The sequence below is a fragment of the Carcharhinus amblyrhynchos genome, chromosome 15 (genome assembly GCF_965287045.1).
Source record: "Carcharhinus amblyrhynchos chromosome 15, sCarAmb.v2.hapA, whole genome shotgun sequence".
NCBI lineage: Eukaryota > Metazoa > Chordata > Chondrichthyes > Carcharhiniformes > Carcharhinidae > Carcharhinus > Carcharhinus amblyrhynchos.
In genome coordinates, this window is record NC_137338.1 from 77,184,776 (window position 1) to 77,203,879 (window position 19,104).

Below are 19,104 nucleotides of genomic sequence, written 5' to 3' on the forward strand. Positions count from 1 at the left end.
AGCACCCGGAGGAAATCCACGCAGACACAGGGAGAATGTGTGGACTCCACACAGACAGTGACCTGAGGCCAGAATCGAACCAGGGTCCCTGGTGCTGTGAGGCAGCAGCACTAACCCACTGGGCCGCTCCATGTAATAATGTTTTCTTTCCTGTTTCCACAGGTCTTGTTGGAGATCCTGACTGGGAGAAAAGCCCTGGAGAACGAAGGGGCAGCCAGGTCCAAATACCTGGTAAGTGGGATCCCTATCCAGTCACAGAGACATCACATGGTCACCCCTTCCCTCATCCCCACTTCCTGTCTGTTGACTTGGGAAGGGTTGCAGGGGCAGGGGTGCAGGTGGGCCGTTTTAAACAACATCTGGTCACCGTAAAGACAGAAGGAGGGGCATCAGATTGGCGGAAGGAACATAATGTGGGATAATGTGAAGTTACGTGCTTTGGTAGGAAGAATAAAGGAGCTGAGTTCTATCTAAATGGAGAAAGACTGCAGAAAGCTTCAGCAAAGAGGAGTTTGGAAGCCTATGTGAATATAGTGGGTGGTGGTTGTGTAGTCGTATTGTCACTGGATGAGTAATCCAGAGACCCAGATGTTCTGGAGCCCCGAGTTCGAATCCCACCATGGCAGATGGTGAAATTTGAATTCTATAAAAACCTGGAGTCAAAAGACCGTGAAACTATTGTCGATTGTTGTAAAAACCCATCTGGTTCACTAATGTCCCTTTAGAGAAAAGGAAATCTGCCATCCTTTACGTGATGTGGCCTACATGTGACTCCAGACCTACAGCAATGTGGCTGATTCTTAAACGCCCTCAGGGTTGGGCAATTAATGGTGGCCCAGTTTGTGACACCCACACCCCAGGGAAGAGTATAAATCACACGCAAGTTCAGCGGGTAATTGAGAAGGGTAATGGAATGTTGGCTTTTATATCAAAGGGAGTGGTTATAAAAATAGGGAAGGTCTTTGCTGAAACTGTACAAGGCACAATTCCAACAGCACCTGGAACACTGTGAACAGTTTTGGCCTCCTTATCTAAGGGAACATATCCTAGTGTTGGAGGCAGTCCAGAGAAGGTTCACTCAGTCGATCCCAGGTGGGGAGGGAGTTTCTTCTGAGGAGAGGTTCGGGACTGCACTCGTTGGGAGCTTAGAAGAATGAGAGGTGGCCTTATTGAGACATATCGGATTCTCAGGGGGTGTCTGACAGGGTGGATGCTGAGAGGCTGTTTCCCCTTGTGGGAGAGTCTGGGATCAGAGGGCACAGTCTCAGAGTAAGGGGGTCACCCATTAGAGACAGAGATGAGGAGGAATTTCTTCTCTCGGAGGGGAAGGAATGTGTGGAATTCTTTACTGCAGAGCCCTGTAGAGGCTGGGTTACTGGGTGTGTCCAAGACTGAGATGGACAGATTATTAATTAGCGAGGGAATCGAGGGGATAAGATGGGAAAGAGGGATTCTCGCATCAAGTCACTCACGATCTGACTGAATGGCAGAGCAGACTCGATGGGCCAAATGGCCTACTTGTCTGATACCACGCTCAACAAGTCAGCCAGTCTTCGTGGGGAGGGAAACAGAGTTGATCTTTCAGGCCAAGGGCCCTTGCACCCAAGCTGCCATCTCCACTTCTTCCACCCACTGCACTCCGTGTAAAAATAAAACAGGCCTCATACATCTCCTCTAAACCTTGGGCATCGCTGGCTGGGGCCAGCATTCATTGCCCGTCCCTAGTCACCCTAGGGCAGTTGAGAGTCAACCACATTGCTGTGGCTCTGGAGTCACATGTAGGCCAGACCGGGTAAGGATGGCAGATTTCCTTCCCCTAAAGGGACATTAGTGAACCAGATGGGTTTTTCCGACAATGGTTTCATCAGTAGATTCTCAATTCCAGATATTGAATTCAAATTCCACTGCCTGCCCTGGGCGGGATTCGAACCCAGATCACCAGAACATTAGCTGAGGGATTAATAGCCTGGGGAGAATACCACGAGGTTATCGCCTCACCTTTCGGTGCATCATTGCCTGCGGCGATATTCGCGCGCACAGAGGGCTCGCGATGCCTCACCCCGGGATACGTCACGGCACACAGAGGGTGCACGTTTCCGGAAAAGTGCCAGCCCTAAAGCCCAGTGCCAGTCCATCCCCGTCACAACGTGCCGTAACGCTGTGTGCCCCCTGTTGTTGTCCACAGAAAGACATGATCGAGAAGGAGGGAGACGAGGAGGCCGACACAGAGAGCCTGACGCAGACGTCTGCGGCACTCTCCCACCACCAGCGCGTCGCGGCCTGGATCTGCCAGAAGCACTTGGACCGGAAAGCGGGTGTGTGCCCGGGGCATCTCCCCATGCAGCTGTGCCTGCTGGCGTGTGAGTGTCTGAATCGCAAGAGGAGGAGGAGACCCAAGATGACCCAGGTAACTGCGGATAGGGGGCAGCGTTTCAGACGATAGCCATCACTTTAAAGGTGATCAGAACAAACTGCATTGCAGTAGCGCCTTTTGTGCATGAAGAGCCCGCACCCCTCCCCCCTCACCCACATACATAGAAACATTGACAATGCAGGCCCTTCGGCCCACAAAGTTGTGCCGAGCATGTCCCTACCTTAGAGATCACTAGACTTACCTATAACCCTCTATTCTACTAAGTCCTATGTACTTATCCAAAAGTCTCTTAAAAAACCCTATTGAATCCACTTCCACTGCCGTTGCCGGCAGCCGATTCCACTCACCCACCACCCTCTGAGTGAAAAACTTACCCCTGATATCTCCTCTGTACCTACTCCCCAGCACCTTAAACCTGTGCCCTCTCATAGCGACCATTTCAGCCCCGGGGAAAAGCCTCTGAGAATCCACCCCATCTATACCTCTCAACATCTCATACACCTCTATCAGGTCATCCCCCATCCTTCGTCTCCCCCCGGTCCACCTGGCCTCCCCCGCCGTCCACCTCGCCCCCTGCCCATCTCGGCTCCTCTCCGCCTCGCTCCCTGTCCACTTCACCCCTCCCTCACCCCCAGTCCACCTCACCCCCTCCCTTGCCCCCAGTCCACCTCGCCCCCTCCCTTGCCCCCTTGTCCACCTCGCCCTCTCTTCACCTCGCCCCCTATCTCGCCCCCCACCCCCTCGCCTGCTGTCTCCCTTCACCCCTCTTCAGCCCCACGTCTGTTTCTCCCTCTGTCACCTTCACATCCCTCCGATAATCCAGTCCTCAGAACTAGATATGATTCTGCAGCCGAGGCTGAACTGGTGTTTTTCCAAGTCCAGCATTACCTCTTCGCTCCTGTACTCAGTGCCCCTGTTAATAAAGCCCAGGATGGTGTCTGCTTCATTAACCTTTCTCTCAGCCTGTGCTGCCACCCCCAGTATTTCCCGCCGCCCAGATCCCTCGCCTCCTGCAGCCCCTTCAGGAATCGTTCCCTCTGTTTACGACTGCAACCTGATCGATAGGGCGGGGCCCATCTGTGATGGCACAGTCCGTCAGCCAAACCATTCAAGGCACGGACTGTCCCTTTAAGAGCACTCCCTGCTTCACGAGAGAGAGCGGGGCGGGAGAGGTGCCCGTGTCGGCTCGCTGGATTGGCCGGGGTGAATGGGCTGGGGGTGGGGGGAGAGACTGGGTGGGATATTCGGCATGGATTGGATGGGCTGAACGGCCTCTGCCTGCGCTGTGGGAATTCTGCGGTAAAACTGGATTTGGGTGTAGAATATCGGTCACCCGATGGGGGAGTGTCTGGGTCACGTGTACAGGCCCCACTCCCATGCTCTCAAATAATCCGTCTCGCTTTGCCAGACAAAGATCCCGGGGGGTGGGGGAGGGGTGAGCGAGCGGTCCGAGGTGTTGGAGCGATGCTGTGTGCAGACTCTGACTCTCCTTTCTTTCTTCTCCCCCACCCCGGGCAGGTGTACGAGCGACTGGAGGCACTGAGGAGGCTCCCCCAGCCCCCGGAGGGAGAGCGTCCCGCCGCAGGCCCCCCTCCGGACGCCAGCTGGGACCCGGACTCTTTGGCAGACAGGCTGCGGGGCACCTCGCTCAGCCCGGCCGAGAACACCTACCGGTTCGCCTCGCAAGCCCCGCTCACCGGCGCGGACCCCGCTCACCGGCCCCAGCCCGGGGCGCAGAGGTGGCAGCGGGGTGACCGGTGCCCGTCTCAGACCCAGCAGGGGCACAGAGCCCCCGGCGCCTTCACCCGCCCCAGCGGCGCCACGGGGTCCGTCCCCTCCTACAGCGGGCTGAGCCAGCCGGTGGAGAGCAAGGAGAGCTCGATGGATGATGGTGGAGGCATCAGCATGATCAACACTGCCTCCTCCTCATCCTCCTCCACTGCCTCGCGTCGGGGTTACAACTCCGGGCTGCTACGCTCCTGGGACTCGCCTGCCCACCTCTCTCGACCAGCCTTGGCTCCACACCCTCCCCGGGAAAGCTCCCATTACCATCTGCAGAGCGGCCACCCCAGGTTACCCTGGCCAGAAGAAGCTTCCGGAGACTGGCGGAGAGCAGACTCGCGATCTTTCTCAGACAGTTCTGGAGGTAAGTTCAGAACTGGAATAACAAAATAGCGTTAGATAGTGAGATTTTGTTGGGGGGGTTGGGGGGGCGTCGAGTGGTAAGGTCTTTCCTTTGTAAAGCGCCTAGTACATCCAGAGCCATTTTGAGATGAATTGTGACTGTCACAACGCGGGGGTGGGGGGGAGGAGATGGTGGGATTGGCACTGGACTCGCAATCCAGTCACACAAGGTAAGGATCTGAGGGACACGAGATTCGAATCCTCCTCCCACCCCCATCCCGGAGCAGGACGGAGATGCAGAGAATTTCCTCGGTCTTCACCTGGGCAATATTGTTAAGAAGGGAAGGTGATCCCCTCCCTGAGAACTAACGCAGAGAGGAGTACCTCCTTTTATAATCTGTTAAAGTGGGTGTGAGAAGGGATAATATTTACACTTCAGCAAATTCAGATCAAAATAATCAAGTTAACAACCAGTTAAATCAAAATAACTACCGGAGATTCCATCTGTAAAATCAACAAGGTACACTCTATTCTTCTAACTAACACTAACAGGTTAACTAAACTATTAGAAACCCGAATGAAACACGATTCTAACAGAATGCTGTTTGGATAAATTAGATTCCCACTCATTAACAAAAAAATAGAATTTTTAGTCGCACTCAAAATTACAATTCGTCTTCCGGAATCTTCTGTCTTTGCTGATTTCTTCTGTTGGGATCTTTACGATTGAGGTTAAGCTTTCTTTTAAGACATAAATGTGACTGTTACGCTGCCAGAGACAGTCACTGTCTGTCTCTCTCTTTCGCTATGATCTGTGGCAGTTGCTGGTAGGCAGTCTACTGGCCGTTTGGAACTAGGAACTGTGGCCTATATGCCCCTAATGACATACCCACAATAGGATTGGTTTACAGGTTATCAAAACATTAAATTCAAATCTGATAGGCTGGTGTTATTCAAATGCCCATTTCAAATTGGTGAAAATTCAAAAACATGTTCTGATTCAAATACCTAAAGCCTGCTATCAAAGCAACTTTGTTGCCTCTGATACATTGTTTCAGTCTGTGTACTGCATGCACCGTACCTCTTTTAACTATCTAAGAATAGCAAGAAACTAGTTTCTTTTATAACTTTACAAACACTAACCTCACACCAAAATCCAAAGTGATGAGCAACATTTGTGCCACACAAGTGCCAGGCAAAGCCCATCTCCAACAAGAGGGGATCTAACTGTTTCCTCCACCCACGCTGCCCCCCACCCCGAACACACAATTCAACATCCTGGGGTTACCATTGAGCAGAAACTGAACTGGACCCAGCCACATAAATACTGTGCCTCCCAGAGCAGGTCAGAGGCTGGACTAGTTACCTAGAGACCCAGGGTGGTGATATAGGGACCCAGGTTCGAATCCCACCATGGCAGATGGTGAAATTTGAATTCAATAAAAATCTGGAATTAAAAGTCTAACGATGACCACAAAACTGTTGCTGATTGTCAGAAAAACCCATCTGGGTCACTAATTCCTTTAGGGAAGGAAACCTGCCGTCCTTATCCAGTCTGGCCTACACATGACTCCAGAATCACAGCAATGTGGTTAAGTCTGAAATACCCTCGGGTAACTAGGGCAATTAATGCTGGCCAGCCAGCGATGCAGTGTCCCATGAAAGAATAAAAAGAAGCTTGTCGCTGAGGGGATGGAGCGTAGGGCCATTACATTAATTGTTGGAATGGGGGGATTGTCCCTCGGATACAGGGTCACATACACACCCCCTCCCACTCGCGCCCTTTCCCCCCTTGGGCCCCTTTCTCTCCCTCATGCCTCTACACCCTTGAGCTCCTTCCCCCCGCATGACCGTCCCCCTCATGTCCCTCCCTAACCCCACGCCTCTCCTACCCCCCCCGCGCCCCTCCCTCCCCATCGTGCTTCGTCCATCCCCTCACGCTCCATCCATCCTCTCGCACCCCTCCCTCCCCATCGCGCTCCGTCCACCCCCTCATGCCCCTCCATCCACCTCACGTTCATCCCTCCCCCTTACGCCCATCCTTCTCCCTCTTGCCCCTCACGCCCCTTGGGCGAGGACCAAGACCATCTCAAGGTCGAGGAGGGTGGGGGAGGGACATGGGGAGCTCTTACCTCCTGTAATATCAGCCAAGGGCAAGGAATATTCTGGAAGGTTTGCCAGCCACTGATTTTGTATGTTTGGCACGGAGCAGGGAGAGCCATTGCGCGGGAGCAGTGATAGTGTGAGCGAGAGAGTGGCTTCCAGCGGGAAAAGTCCAGGCGTGGAACTCAATTGGACGGCCCCTATGGAGCTAGCACGGGGGGGTTGATGTACTGAATGGTCTCCAGTGGGGTTTGGTGAGACTGACTGACCCTGTGTCTCCCTCCCCTCCTCCAACCCCAGATTCCTCTGTCCCGAACAGGCAAATTGTCATGAACCCGGCAAAGCAGAGGATCATGGAGCAGTTTGCACTTTATAACGCGGGACACATCGACAGCGGGGAACTCCTTTCCTCCCCCAGGCAAGGTAAGGAACAACTCCATCCCTTTCTCCTCTGAAACCTACCGCAGGGACGTGGTCGCGACTTCCCATTGCCTGTGTGTGGGCGTGTCCGCCCTAAAACATTCCCAGGGATGTCGGGGTGGCTGGCCGGCTCCAGCACTTACCCCCCCCATCTCAAATTGCCCCCTTGAGAAGGTGGTGGGTGAGCCGCCATCTTGAACCTGCTGCAGTCCCGTGTGGTGTAGGTACACCCACAGTGCTGTTAGGGAGGGAGTTCCAGGATTCTGACCCAGTCACAGTGAAGAAACGGCCAATATATTTCCAAGTCGAGATGGTGTGTGTGTGTGTGTGTGTGTGTGTGTGTGTGTGTTTGGGGGAGTGGGGGAGAGCTCTCACCCCCGCTCTTTCTCTTGCGGCTTCTCTCTCTTGCCTCACCTCTCTCTCTTCCCCTCTCTCTCACCCCCTCCCTCTTTCCCCCATCCATCTCTTTCTGTCTCTCTCTCTCTGTTTCTCTCTGTCTCTCTCTCTGTCTCTCTCTCTCTATCGCTCTCTCTCTCTCCCTGTTTCTCTGTCTCTGCCTCTCTCTCTCTGTCTCTCTCTCTGTCTCTGCCTCTCTCTCTCTCTGTCTCTCTCTGCCTCTCTCTCTGTCTCTCTCTGCCTCTCTCTCTCTCTCTCTCTGTCTCTCTCTCTCTCTGTCTCTCTCTCTCTCTGTCTCTCTCTCTCTCTGTCTCTCTCTCTCTCTGTCTCTGCCTCTCTCTCTCTGTCTCTCTCTGTCTCTCTCTCTCTCTCTCTGCCTCTGCCTCTCTCTCTGTCTCTGCCTCTCTCTCTCTGTCTCTCTCTCTCTCTGTCTCTCTCTCTCTGTCTCTCTCTCTCTGTCTCTCTCTCTCTGTCTCTCTCTGTCTCTGCCTCTCTCTCTCTCTCTGTCTCTCTCTCTCTCTGTCTCTCTCTCTCTCTGCCTCTGCCTCTCTCTCTCTGTCTCTCTCTCTCTCTCTCTCTGTCTCTGCCTCTCTCTCTCTCTCTCTCTCTCTCTCTGTCTCTCTCTCTCTCTGTCTCTCTCTCTCTCTCTCTGTCTCTGTCTCTCTCTCTCTCTCTGTCTCTCTCTCTCTCTGCCTCTGCCTCTCTCTCTCTGTCTCTGCCTCTCTCTCTCTCTCTCCCTGTCTGTCTCTCTCTCTGTCTCTCTCTCTGTCTCTCTCTCTGTCTCTCTCTGTCTCTCTCTCTGTCTCTCTCTCTGTCTCTCTCTCTCTCTCTGTCTCTGTCTCTCTCTCTCTCTCTCTCTCTGTCTCTCTCTCTGTCTCTCTCTCTTTTTCTCTCTCTGTCTGCTCTTTAAGACGATTCTTTACAGCAGCCCCTCTGACTGAGTTTTAGGTTGTGTTTCCCTCGTGCCTGCTCGTGTTTTGGGGTCGGACCTCGCTGGTTGAAGCTTCTGCGATGTTCCCTGGGCCACTTTGCTGTGTTACAGGTGCTACAGAAATGCAACCTGTCCTGTAAAGGGTGAGATGATGGCGTTGCTGGAGTGGGTCTACAAACATTCTCTTTCTTTCTGTCTTGGCAGAGGACTGGTCAGGAGTTGTGCGCCGTGCGCCGGAGGAGAGCGATGAATTTGACTGAAGGTGATGGGCGCCCTGCCTGACCCCTGCTGGAGGCACCACTCGAGGGCGCCCCGCGCACTTTAACCTCCCAGAGGCGCCGGGGGAAAGGTCGTCTGCGGAGAATGAAGGGACGACATAGGAATGGGAAATAGGAGCAGGAGTCTGGCCATTCGGCCCGTCGAGGCTGGCCTGCTATCGAGTGTGATCGTGGCTGACCCCCTTCCGCAATGCCAAACCTGTCCCACCCCTCCGCTCCCCTCTGAACCTTTTACCATGGGAGGATGTGTGCTGTTATCTCCGGTGTGGGTGGTGAGCCAGAGGACCTGCTGCGGTCTCCGCAATCACTGCCCATCGTGACCTTTGGAAAACTCCTTCCCGAGATGTGGGGAATACGCTGCACGCCCCCCAGTCACTCCTCTCCCCCCCTCAATGAGCTACCTGTTAGACCAGGGCTGCACGCCAGAGCTCTCAGTCCAGCAGGATCGACACTCAGACAACGGCGGAGATTCGGGATGGGCTGTGCGACGTTCCGACCGGAATTGGGTTTGGAGGACGGGGTGGACAGACGATGGGCGACACGGTGGCACAGTGTGTTAGCACTGTCGCCTCACAGCGCCAGGGACCTGGGTTCAATCCCAGCCTTGGGTCACACTGTCTGTGTGGAGTCTGCACATTCTCCCCGTGTCTGCATGGGTTTCCTCCGGGTGCTCCGGTTTCCTCCCACAGTCTGAAAGACGTGCTGGTTAGGTGTATCGGACGTGCTAAATTCTCCCTCAGTTTACCCGAACAGGGGCCGGAGTGTGGCGATTGGGGGATTTTCACAGTAACTTCATTTGAAAGCACAGGAACAGGCCCTTCGGCCCACTAAGCTTGCATCGATCACATTGTCCTATCCAGACCAACCATCTGTACCCCTCAATTCCCTGCCTGTTCAGGAGTCTACCCAGATAAATCTTCAATGTCGCTCATGTGCCTGCCTCACTTGGCAGTGTATCCCAGCCCTCTGCCACCCTCTGTGTGAACAAACTTCCCCCGCACATCTCCACTCAACCTTTCCCCCCTTATTTACAACTTGTGCCCCCTCGTAATTCTCATTTCTGCCCCTGGGAAAAAGCTTCTAGCTGTTCACCCGATCCGTTATCCCTCATAATTTTATAAACTTCTATCAGGTCACCCTTCAGCCTGCGTCTTTCCAGGGAGGAGAATCCCAGACTCCGTGTTTAATGTAGGCCAACTTGTGACACTAATAAATAAACGGAACTAACATTTCTCCATTCAGAGCGTGGTGAAGGTGTGGAATTCACTACCACAGAATCTGAAGGCCAAATCGCTGAATATATCCCAGGGTCAAAACAGGCCTCGGGTCTCTTAGCGGGGGTCGTGGGGGAAAGCGGGTTCGGGGGGGTGGGGGGCGTGGGGAGATTGGGGTCAAGGGAGGGGCGTGGGGGACAGCAGGTTCGAGGGGCTGTGGGGAGAGCACGGGGTTGAGGGGGAGAATGGGGAGAGCAGAGTCGAGGGGGGCGCGGGGAGAGGGGTGTCGAGGGGGGCGCGGGGAGAGCGGTGTCGAGGGGGGCGCGGGGAGAGCGGTGTCGAGGGGGGCGCGGGGAGAGCGGTGTCGAGGGGGGCGCGGGGAGAGCGGTGTCGAGGGGGGCGCGGGGAGAGCGGTGTCGAGGGGGGCGCGGGGAGAGCGGTGTCGAGGGGGGCGCGGGGAGAGCGGTGTCGAGGGGGGCGCGGGGAGAGCGGTGTCGAGGGGGGCGCGGGGAGAGCGGTGTCGAGGGGGGCGCGGGGAGAGGGGTGTCGGGAGGGCGTAGGGAGAGCGGTGTCGAGGGGGGCGCGGGGAGAGGGGTGTCGGGAAGGCGTAGGGAGAGCGGTGTCGAGGGGGCGCGGGGAGAGCGGTGTCGAGGGGGGCGCGGGGAGAGCGGTGTCGAGGGGGGCGCGGGGAGAGGGGTGTCGGGAGGGCATAGGGAGAGCGGTGTCGAGGGGGCGCGGGGAGAGCGGTGTCGAGGGGGGCGCGGGGAGAGCGGTGTCGAGGGGGGCGCGGGGAGAGGGGTGTCGAGGGGGGCGCGGGGAGAGCGGTGTCGAGGGGGGCGCGGGGAGAGGGGTGTCGGGAGGGCATAGGGAGAGCGGTGTCGAGGGGGGCGCGGGGAGAGGGGTGTCGGGAGGGCGTAGGGAGAGCGGTGTCGAGGGGGCGCGGGGAGAGCGGTGTCGAGGGGGGCGCGGGGAGAGCGGTGTCGAGGGGGGCGCGGGGAGAGGGGTGTCGGGAGGGCGTAGGGAGAGCGGTGTCGAGGGGGCGCGGGGAGAGCGGTGTCGAGGGGGGCGCGGGGAGAGGGGTGTCGGGAGGGCGTAGGGAGAGCGGTGTCGAGGGGGCGCGGGGAGAGCGGTGTCGAGGGGGGCGCGGGGAGAGGGGTGTCGGGAGGGCGTAGGGAGAGCGGTGTCGAGGGGGGGGGCGTGCGTGGGAGGACAGTGTGTCGACAAGATGGATGATCAGCCATGTTCCTGTGGAATGGTGGAGCGGAGCTCCTGTTTTCTGTGAAGCTGCTCTGAATCGCCGTGAACTGAAGTCTGGGTCAGCGATGGATGGCCAGGGGGTCTCACCGTGAGGGTTCAAGAGCCCGGATGCAAGGGTAACAGTCGCCTGTCTCCCCACCCCGCGCGTCAGAGCCGCCCCCCCCCCCCCCCCCCGACCCCCAGCCCCCGCTGCGCTGTGGAGAACAGAACAATAAAAGCGAGCGTGGAGATTGACAGATTCTGTAGTTTATTTATCCGCGTTGAGTGGCCTCGGAGTGGGAAAGCAGGTGGTAGTTTGTGCTCCAGGTTCCGGAGGGTGTGTTAGAAGTCCGGGCGATGCACGGAGGGGGGGGGGAATGGATTTCAGCTCTGTGAGTCTGCGTGGAGAGAAGAAGAGTAAACTTAAGGCAAAGGCACCAGACCCGAAGGGATTAAGAACATAAGAAATAGGAGCAGGAGTAGGCCATCTAGCCCTTCGAGCCTGCCCTGCCATTCAATAAGATCATGGCTGATCTGTCGTGGCTCAGTTCCACTTTCCCGCCCTCTCCCCATAACCCTTAATCCCCTTGCCTATCAAAAACCCATCAACCCGCGTCTTAAAAATATTTAGCGAGGCAGCCTCCACCACTTCAACGGGCAGAGAATTCCAGAGATTCACCACCCTTTGAGTGAAGAAGTTCCTCCTCAACTCCGTTCTAAACCGCCCCCCCTTTATCTTGAGGCTGTGCCCCCTAGTCCTACTATCCTTTCTGAGCGGGAAGTCTCTCCACCTCTATCTTATCCATCCCATTCATCATCTTATACGTCTCAATGAGATCTCCCCTCATTCTTCTAAACTCTAACGAGTACAAGCCTAATCTATTCAGCCTCTCCTCATAGCTCAACCCCCTCAACTCCGGCATCAGCCTAGTAAACCTCCTCTGCACTCCCTCCAAGGCTAAAATATCCTTGCGTAAGTACGGCGCCCAAAACTGCACACAGTACTCCAGCTGCGGCCTCACCAATGCCCTATACAGCCGCAGCAAGACCTCCCTACTTTTATATTCAATCCCCCTTGCTATGAAGGCCAGCATCCCATTCGCCTTCCTGACCACCTGCTGCACCTGCAGGCTGGGTTTTTGCGACTCATGCACAAGGACCCCGAGGTCCCTCTGCACCGTCGCCTGCTGCAGTTTTTCGCCACGTAAGTAATAATCCTTCCTACCATTATTCCTACCAAAGTGGACCACCTCACACTTGCCAACATTAAATTCCATTTGCCATTTCCTGGCCCATTCGCCCAGCCTATCTAGATCCTTCTGTAGACTCTCCACACCCTCCGCACAATTTGCCTTTCCACCAATTTTGGTGTCATCAGCAAATTTCGACACCCTACACTTGGTTCCCTCCTCCAGATCATCTATATAAATGGTAAATAGCTGAGGCCCCAGCACCGACCCCTGGGGCACTCCACTAGTCACCATCTGCCAATCCGAATAGCACCCATTGACCCCCACTCTCTGCCTCCTATTTGACAACCAGTCCGCTATCCACGCTAACACCCTACCCCCAACTCCATGCCCCCTGACCTTCTGCAATAACCTCTTGTGAGGTACCTTGTGAAACGCCTTCTGAAAATCCAGAAAGACCACATCCACCAGCTCTCCTCTATCCACCGCCCTAGACACATCCTCATAGAACTCCAATAAATTTGTCAGACACGACGTCCCTTTAAGGAAAATGTATTGCGTCTGCTCTATCAAGCAATTCCCTTCAAGATGCCTCGCTATTTCCTCCTTGGTGACGGATTCTAACATTTTACCTACAACAGACGTTAAACTAACAGGCCTATAATTCCCTGCCTTTTGCCTGGCACCCTTCTTAAACAACGGCGTAACATTAGCCGCTTTCCAATCTTCCAGCACTTACCCGGAATCCAGCGACATCTGGAAAATAACCACCAAGGCATCCACTACCACCTCCGCCATTTCTTTCAGGACCCTCGGATGCATTCCATCCGGTCCTGGGGACTTGTCCACAGATTGCAAAACATTACTGCCATTCGGCCCCTCACATCCCTGCCAGCTCTTCATCACGGCTACCCAAAAGTCTCTCTCCCTCCTACTTCTCCCCCCATAGCCTTGCAAATCCCACCCCCCAGGCTGAGCGACTCGGCCAGTTCTCTTCTGGAAATTCACACTGAGTGTGTTCACCTCAGATGAAGGTTTGAAACAAACCAGACCAATCAGGAGAAGGCCATTTGGCCCCTCGAGCATGCTGCCCCATTCCATAAGATCATGTCTGATTGTAACCCCACGTTCCCACCGACCCCCCCCCCCAATAACCTTTCACCCCCTCATTAAATCCAGAATTTGTCCATTTCTCCCTTCAAAAGATTCCAAGACTCTGCTTCCCACCTTCTGAGGAAGAGAGTTAAAGAGACTCAGCCCGTCTGAGAGAAACCATTTCTCCTCATCTCCATCTGCACTGGGCGACTCCCTTTTACATAGTCATCACCCCCCACCGCACCCCCCCCCCACACCAAGTTCTAGACTCTCCCACAAGAGGAACCATCCTCTCCACATCCACCCTGTCAAGAAACCCCCTCAGGATCTGAAAGGTTTGGATCGAGTTGCGTCTTACTCTTCTAAACTGCAGCAGATACAAACCTAACCTGTCCGACCTTTCCTCATCAGACAACCCGCCCATTCCAGGGATGGGTCTGAGAAACCTTCTCTCAACCACTCCCAACACATTTACATCCTTCCTTAAATAAGGAGACCCCGTACTGTACACAATACTCCAGATGTGGTCCCACCCGTACTGTACACAATACTCCAGATGTGGTCTCACCCATACTGTACACAATACTCCAGATGTGGTCACACCCATACTGTACACAATACTCCAGATGTGGTCTCACCCGTACTGTACACAACACTCCAGATGTGGTCTCACCCATACTGTACACAATACTCCAGATGTGGTCTCACCCATGTTCTGTACAACTGAAGCATAACCTCCCTACTTTTATATTCAATTTCCCTCAGCAGTGGGAGTGGTGGTGAGAGGGAGACACAACATGTATTTACACACAGCCTTTAACATGGTCAGCACATCTTGAGGAGTTTCACAATTATGTTGACTGAGAAAAACTTCATTTTTTATTTCATTCCCAGAATGTAGGGGTCGCTGGCTGGGTCCAGCATTTATCCCCATCCCGAATTGCCCCTTGAGAAGGTGGTGGGTGAGCCGCCATCTTGAACCCGCTGCAGTCCCGTGTGGTGTAGTACACCCACACTGCTGTTAGGGAGGGATCTCCAGGATTTTGACCCAGTCGCAGTGAAGTCGGGATGGTGGGGATGTGAAGGGGGGGGGAGGGTGGCTCGGAGGAGGAACCTGCAGGTGGTGGGTGTTCCCCATACCGCCTGTTGTCCTTGTCCTCCTACGGGGTAGAGGTGGCGGGTTTGGGTGGCGCTGTCGAAGGAGGCCTTGGCGAGTCGCTGTGGTGAATCTTGTAGACGGTACACACTTCTGCCACTGTTCGTCGGTGGTGGAGAGAGTGAATGTCGAGGGTGGGTGGTTAGTGTGTCGATCGGGGGGGGGCTGCTTTGTCCTGGATGGTGTTGAGCTTCTCGAGTGTTGTCGGAGCCGTGCTCATCCAGGCGAGTGGGAGAGTATTCCAGCACACTCTGGCTTGTACCTTTGTAGATGGTGGACAGACTTTGGGGGGAGTCAGGAGGTGAGTTACTCCCCGCATTTAAGATTATGATCTTAATAAAGATTAGTATAGAGTAACGCACCTCTGACTTTCCCAAAGCCTGACCATCATCCGAGGCAGCTCATGTCCTTGGAGCCAGTGAGATGGAAGCGATTGGTTCGCAAATTTATTTGAATTAGTATCTTGCAGATTGCAGTGCAGGGTGATCTTGGTAGCTCGCGTAGCGCCCAGGCTAGTGCCCGGAGCCACGAAGGAGCGCCGAACCTCGCTGGAGTGAATCTTCCGAAAGTCGGTGCCTTTGGGGGAGACGAATCAGAAGGGGGGAGGGAGGCGAGAGGTGCGTGCGCAGAGGGAGGACTCACCGTCTGAGCCAGGAGGTCACTCAACATCTGCAACATCTGCTCCGCGTACTGCATGGAGTCTGCCTTGTTCTTCCTCAGTCCAACTGTGACGGTATCCCAGCCTGAAAAGACACGCCACCATCAGCAGCAGCAGAGACAACCCCAAGGGAGCGGCAACATGTCAGCGCAACACTCAGTAAACATCACTGTGTCTCAGGTCAGTGAGGCGAAGGGGATGGGGTTTCTTCACCTGACATGTCAGGTAGTTTTGACGTTTTATAGAATCAAGTCCCTTCAATGCAGAATTGATCCATTTTAGCCCATCTAGTGCACCTAGTCTCTGACAGAGCATCTTACCAAGGCACAAACCTTGCCATAGCCCTGTACATTTGTCCCACTAATCCCCCAACCTTAACATCTTTGGACACTAAGGGGCAATTTAGCATGGCCAATCCACCTAACTGCACATCTTTGGACACTAAGGGACAATTTAGCATGGCCAATCCACTCTAACCTACACATCTTTGGACACTAAGGGACAATTTAGCATGGCCAATCCACTCTAACCTACACATCTTTGGACACTAAGGGGCAATTTAGCATGGCCAATCCACCTAACTGCACATCTTTGGACACTAAGGGACAATTTAGCATGGCCAATCCACTCTAACCTACACATCTTTGAACACTAAGGGACAATTTAGCATGGCCAATCCACCTAATCTATACACCTTTGGACACTAAGGGGCAATTTAGCATGGCCAATCCACCCTAACCTACACATCTTTGGACACTAAGGGACAATTTAGTATGGTTGGGATTGTTGCAATTTTTCTTTGCCAGGTGGGCTTGGGAGACTCACCTGTGCCACTGCGGAGTCACTTTGACCCTCCTCCATCTGTAAGGCCACATCCTCGTAGAGCTGGCGCTTTGGGCTGGATTTCTGTGGGGGGGATGGGGAAGGGAGGGAAACAACATACAACCTTATCAACCTCATCAAAGAGGGGGTCACATCTCCAAAGCTTGTGGCCCCGTGAAGCTCAGGACAAACACAAGAATACCAAACTCCAGATTCGCTCAACAATTTATATCGCAAGAGGAAAGGAGAATACAGATTTGGCTGGCACATCAACTCTGATTGGCCTAGGCGTTGCCATGGCGAAAGCAATAGGGCTGGGGCGTTGCCACAAAAAAAAGTGCAAGGTTTGATCATGGTCCTTCTGTTTGCAAAATTCGAGTCCCTCTACATTAATGGTTGTAGCTTTGAGCACATATAAATGAGCCACACTTCAACTCATCATCTGAAATTGGTTGTTAGTGTAACGATGAGCGCGCTCAGGATTCTTCAGCCAGTGCTGCCCAGTCACATCATAACCGCTCTGTTTTGGGGATGTTGCGAACAAGGGCCAGCTGATTAAGGTGACCATCACAACTAAAGGAACACGCCATTTGATTGGATCAGCCAATCAATTGACACGTGGCTTACACATCGAGAATTGCCCCCTCCCTGAACTACATCCGTGCCATTGGCTCACTCGGCAGCGCCCCCTCTGTGAGTGGCAACTATTGGCCTGCAGCGCCTGTGAGATTCCGCCAGCATCTGAAATTTGGTATTCTTCTATTTGTCCGGGTGAGTGTCTCCCTCAGGCCAGTCACCACCAGGAAATCTCGTACTGAGGGTCACCTCTGGGCATTGAGGTGGGTATGGCGCTGCTGATCAAGGTGGTCAATTGACCTTCTGCAGAGGTTGGACAGACTCAGCAGCCAATGAAATGCTTCCCACAGGTAGCCTCTGTGGCCTAGGCGTGGCGGTGACCAGTTGTGCACAGTAAGCTCCCACGGGTGGCAATGAAGCGGTGGGCGTTTTGCCACATCAGCACTGAGGGACGGGATGGGGAGGAGGCAGGGATCCTGCCGTCCCTGGAGACCCGGGTCCCACACGGAGACCACAGCCCCCTTGTAGAGGGAAACATCCGAAGGTTCACCACGTCTCACTGCAGATGCTGGCATCAAACGGGGGCACCCCCTCACCCTTATGCCTGGGGCATAGAGACAAAGGGCAACCCCACACCCACTGCACTGGCCCAGCACCTGATTTGACTGCAGTGCCAGTGATTGGCACCTCTGGTTGCCAGGCCTGACCCTCACCACCGAGCATACCCCCCTGCCCCCCAAGCATCCCTCCCCCGCCTCACCCTCCGAGTGTACCCCTCCCGAGCATCCCTCCCCTGCCTCCCACTTCGAGTGTAGCCCCCCCCAAGCCTACCTCCCCTGCCTCCTCCTCCGAGTGTAACCCCTGCCATCCCCCGAGCGTTCCTCCCCTGCCTCACCCTCCAAGCATACCTCCCGCCCCTTCCGAGCGTTTCCCCCCCCCCAAGCGTAACCCCCCTGCCCCTCCCTTGCCTCCCCCTCCAAACGTACCCCCACCCACCTCGAGTGTACCCCCTGAGCATACTCCCTTGCCCCTTCTCAAGTATATACCCCCTGAGCATACCACACCGAGCGTACCTCTGCCCCCCCCCACCACCCCCCCGAGCATACCGTTCCCCCCCCCTTGCCCTCGGCTACTCCGACACCCCTGCACTCACCCTGGTGTTGCCGCTGCTGTTATCGTCCTTCTCCTTGAGCCGTGGGTGGAAGCTGACTCCAGCCTCCGCCTCAGCAGCGAGGGTGGCCAGCAGCGCCACGGCGAACATCGCTGGAATCAGCGGCTTCATCCTCAGTGGCAGAGCTGGCAGGTGGAGCAGGGAGAAAGGGGTCAGTCTGGGTGGCACCATATCCCGCCCCCACCCCACCCCCAGGCCAGCCTGCACATTAACAAATCGAATGGAGTAATGAATATTTACCGAGAGGAGGTCACCGTGGGAATAATCACGCTCCCCGCTGTCCGCCCCAGCATTACTCCCAATAATGAAAAGTGACCAAATCCAGATATTTCCAACTAAACACTATTTTATATATAAAACCCCACCTGCAAACTCTTTAACTGTGCCACTGTGGGTGACACGGTGGCACTGTGCTTAGCACTTCTGCCTCACAGTGCCAGGGACCTGGGTTCAATTCCCGGCTTGGGTCACTGTCTGTGTGGAGTCTGCACATTCTCCCCGTGTCTGCGTGGGTTTTCTCTGGGTGCTCCGGTTTCCTCCCACGCTCCAAAGATGTGCAAATTAGGTGGCAATGCTAAGTTTCCCCTTGGTGTCACTGGGAGTAGCAGGGTAAATATTTGGGATTATGGGAATATAGCCTGGGTGGGATTGCGTTGATGCAGACTCAATGGGCTGAGTGGCCTCCTTCTGCACTATAGGATTCTATGATTCTAAAAGATTCCAGTCTGTAACTCACTCCCGGGAATCTGTTATTCTATATATAAACCACCCCGAACCCCTCGATTAGATTCCAGTCTGTAACTCACTCCCGGGAATCTGTTATTCTATATATAAACCACCCCGAACCCCTCGATTAGATTCCAGTCTGTAACTCACTCCCGGGTATCTGTTATTCTATATATAAACCACCCCGAACCCCTCGATTAGATTCCAGTCTGTAACTCACTCCCGGGTATCTGTTATTCTATATATAAACCACCCCGAACCCCTCGATTAGATTCCAGTCTGTAACTCACACCCGGGTATCTGTTATTCTATATATAAACCACTCCAAACCCCTCGATTAGATTCCAGTCTGTAACTCACTCCCGGGTATCTGTTATTCTATATATAAACCCCTTCGAACCCCTCGATTAGATTCCAGTCTGTAACTCACTCCTGGGTATCTGTTATTCTATATATAAACCATCCCGAACCCCTCGATTAGATTCCAGTCTGTAACTCACTCCCGGGTATCTGTTATTCTATATATAAACCCCACCCCGAACCCCTCGATTAGATTCCAGTCTGTAACTCACTCCCGGGTATCTGCTATTCTATATATAAACCCCCTCGAACCCCTCGATTAGATTCCAGTCTG

General features: G+C 54.4%; 1 protein-coding gene and 1 long non-coding RNA gene across 2 annotated transcripts in view; one reads left to right on the plus strand and one right to left on the minus strand.

Moving 5' to 3' along the window:
* The window catches only part of irak1 (interleukin-1 receptor-associated kinase 1), a 51,819-nt gene extending 41,952 nt beyond the window's left edge, over window positions 1-9,867 (plus strand). The window contains exons 10-14 of the mRNA XM_080204273.1: window positions 163-231; window positions 2,186-2,407; window positions 3,893-4,520; window positions 6,902-7,024; window positions 8,553-9,867. Coding sequence (XP_080060399.1) covers window positions 163-231; window positions 2,186-2,407; window positions 3,893-4,520; window positions 6,902-7,024; window positions 8,553-8,608 — 1,098 coding nt within the window. The 3' untranslated portion in view covers window positions 8,609-9,867. The remainder of the gene's footprint in view (window positions 1-162; window positions 232-2,185; window positions 2,408-3,892; window positions 4,521-6,901; window positions 7,025-8,552) is intronic.
* A 5,351-nt stretch (window positions 9,868-15,218) lies between these two features.
* On the minus strand, window positions 15,219-17,843 carry LOC145353024 (uncharacterized). The gene is made up of 3 exons (XR_013888635.1): window positions 17,727-17,843; window positions 16,001-16,081; window positions 15,219-15,260 (listed from the first exon to the last, which is right to left on the minus strand). It is a non-coding gene; the product is annotated as an uncharacterized LOC145353024 (long non-coding RNA).
* Window positions 17,844-19,104: the final 1,261 nt, after the last annotated feature.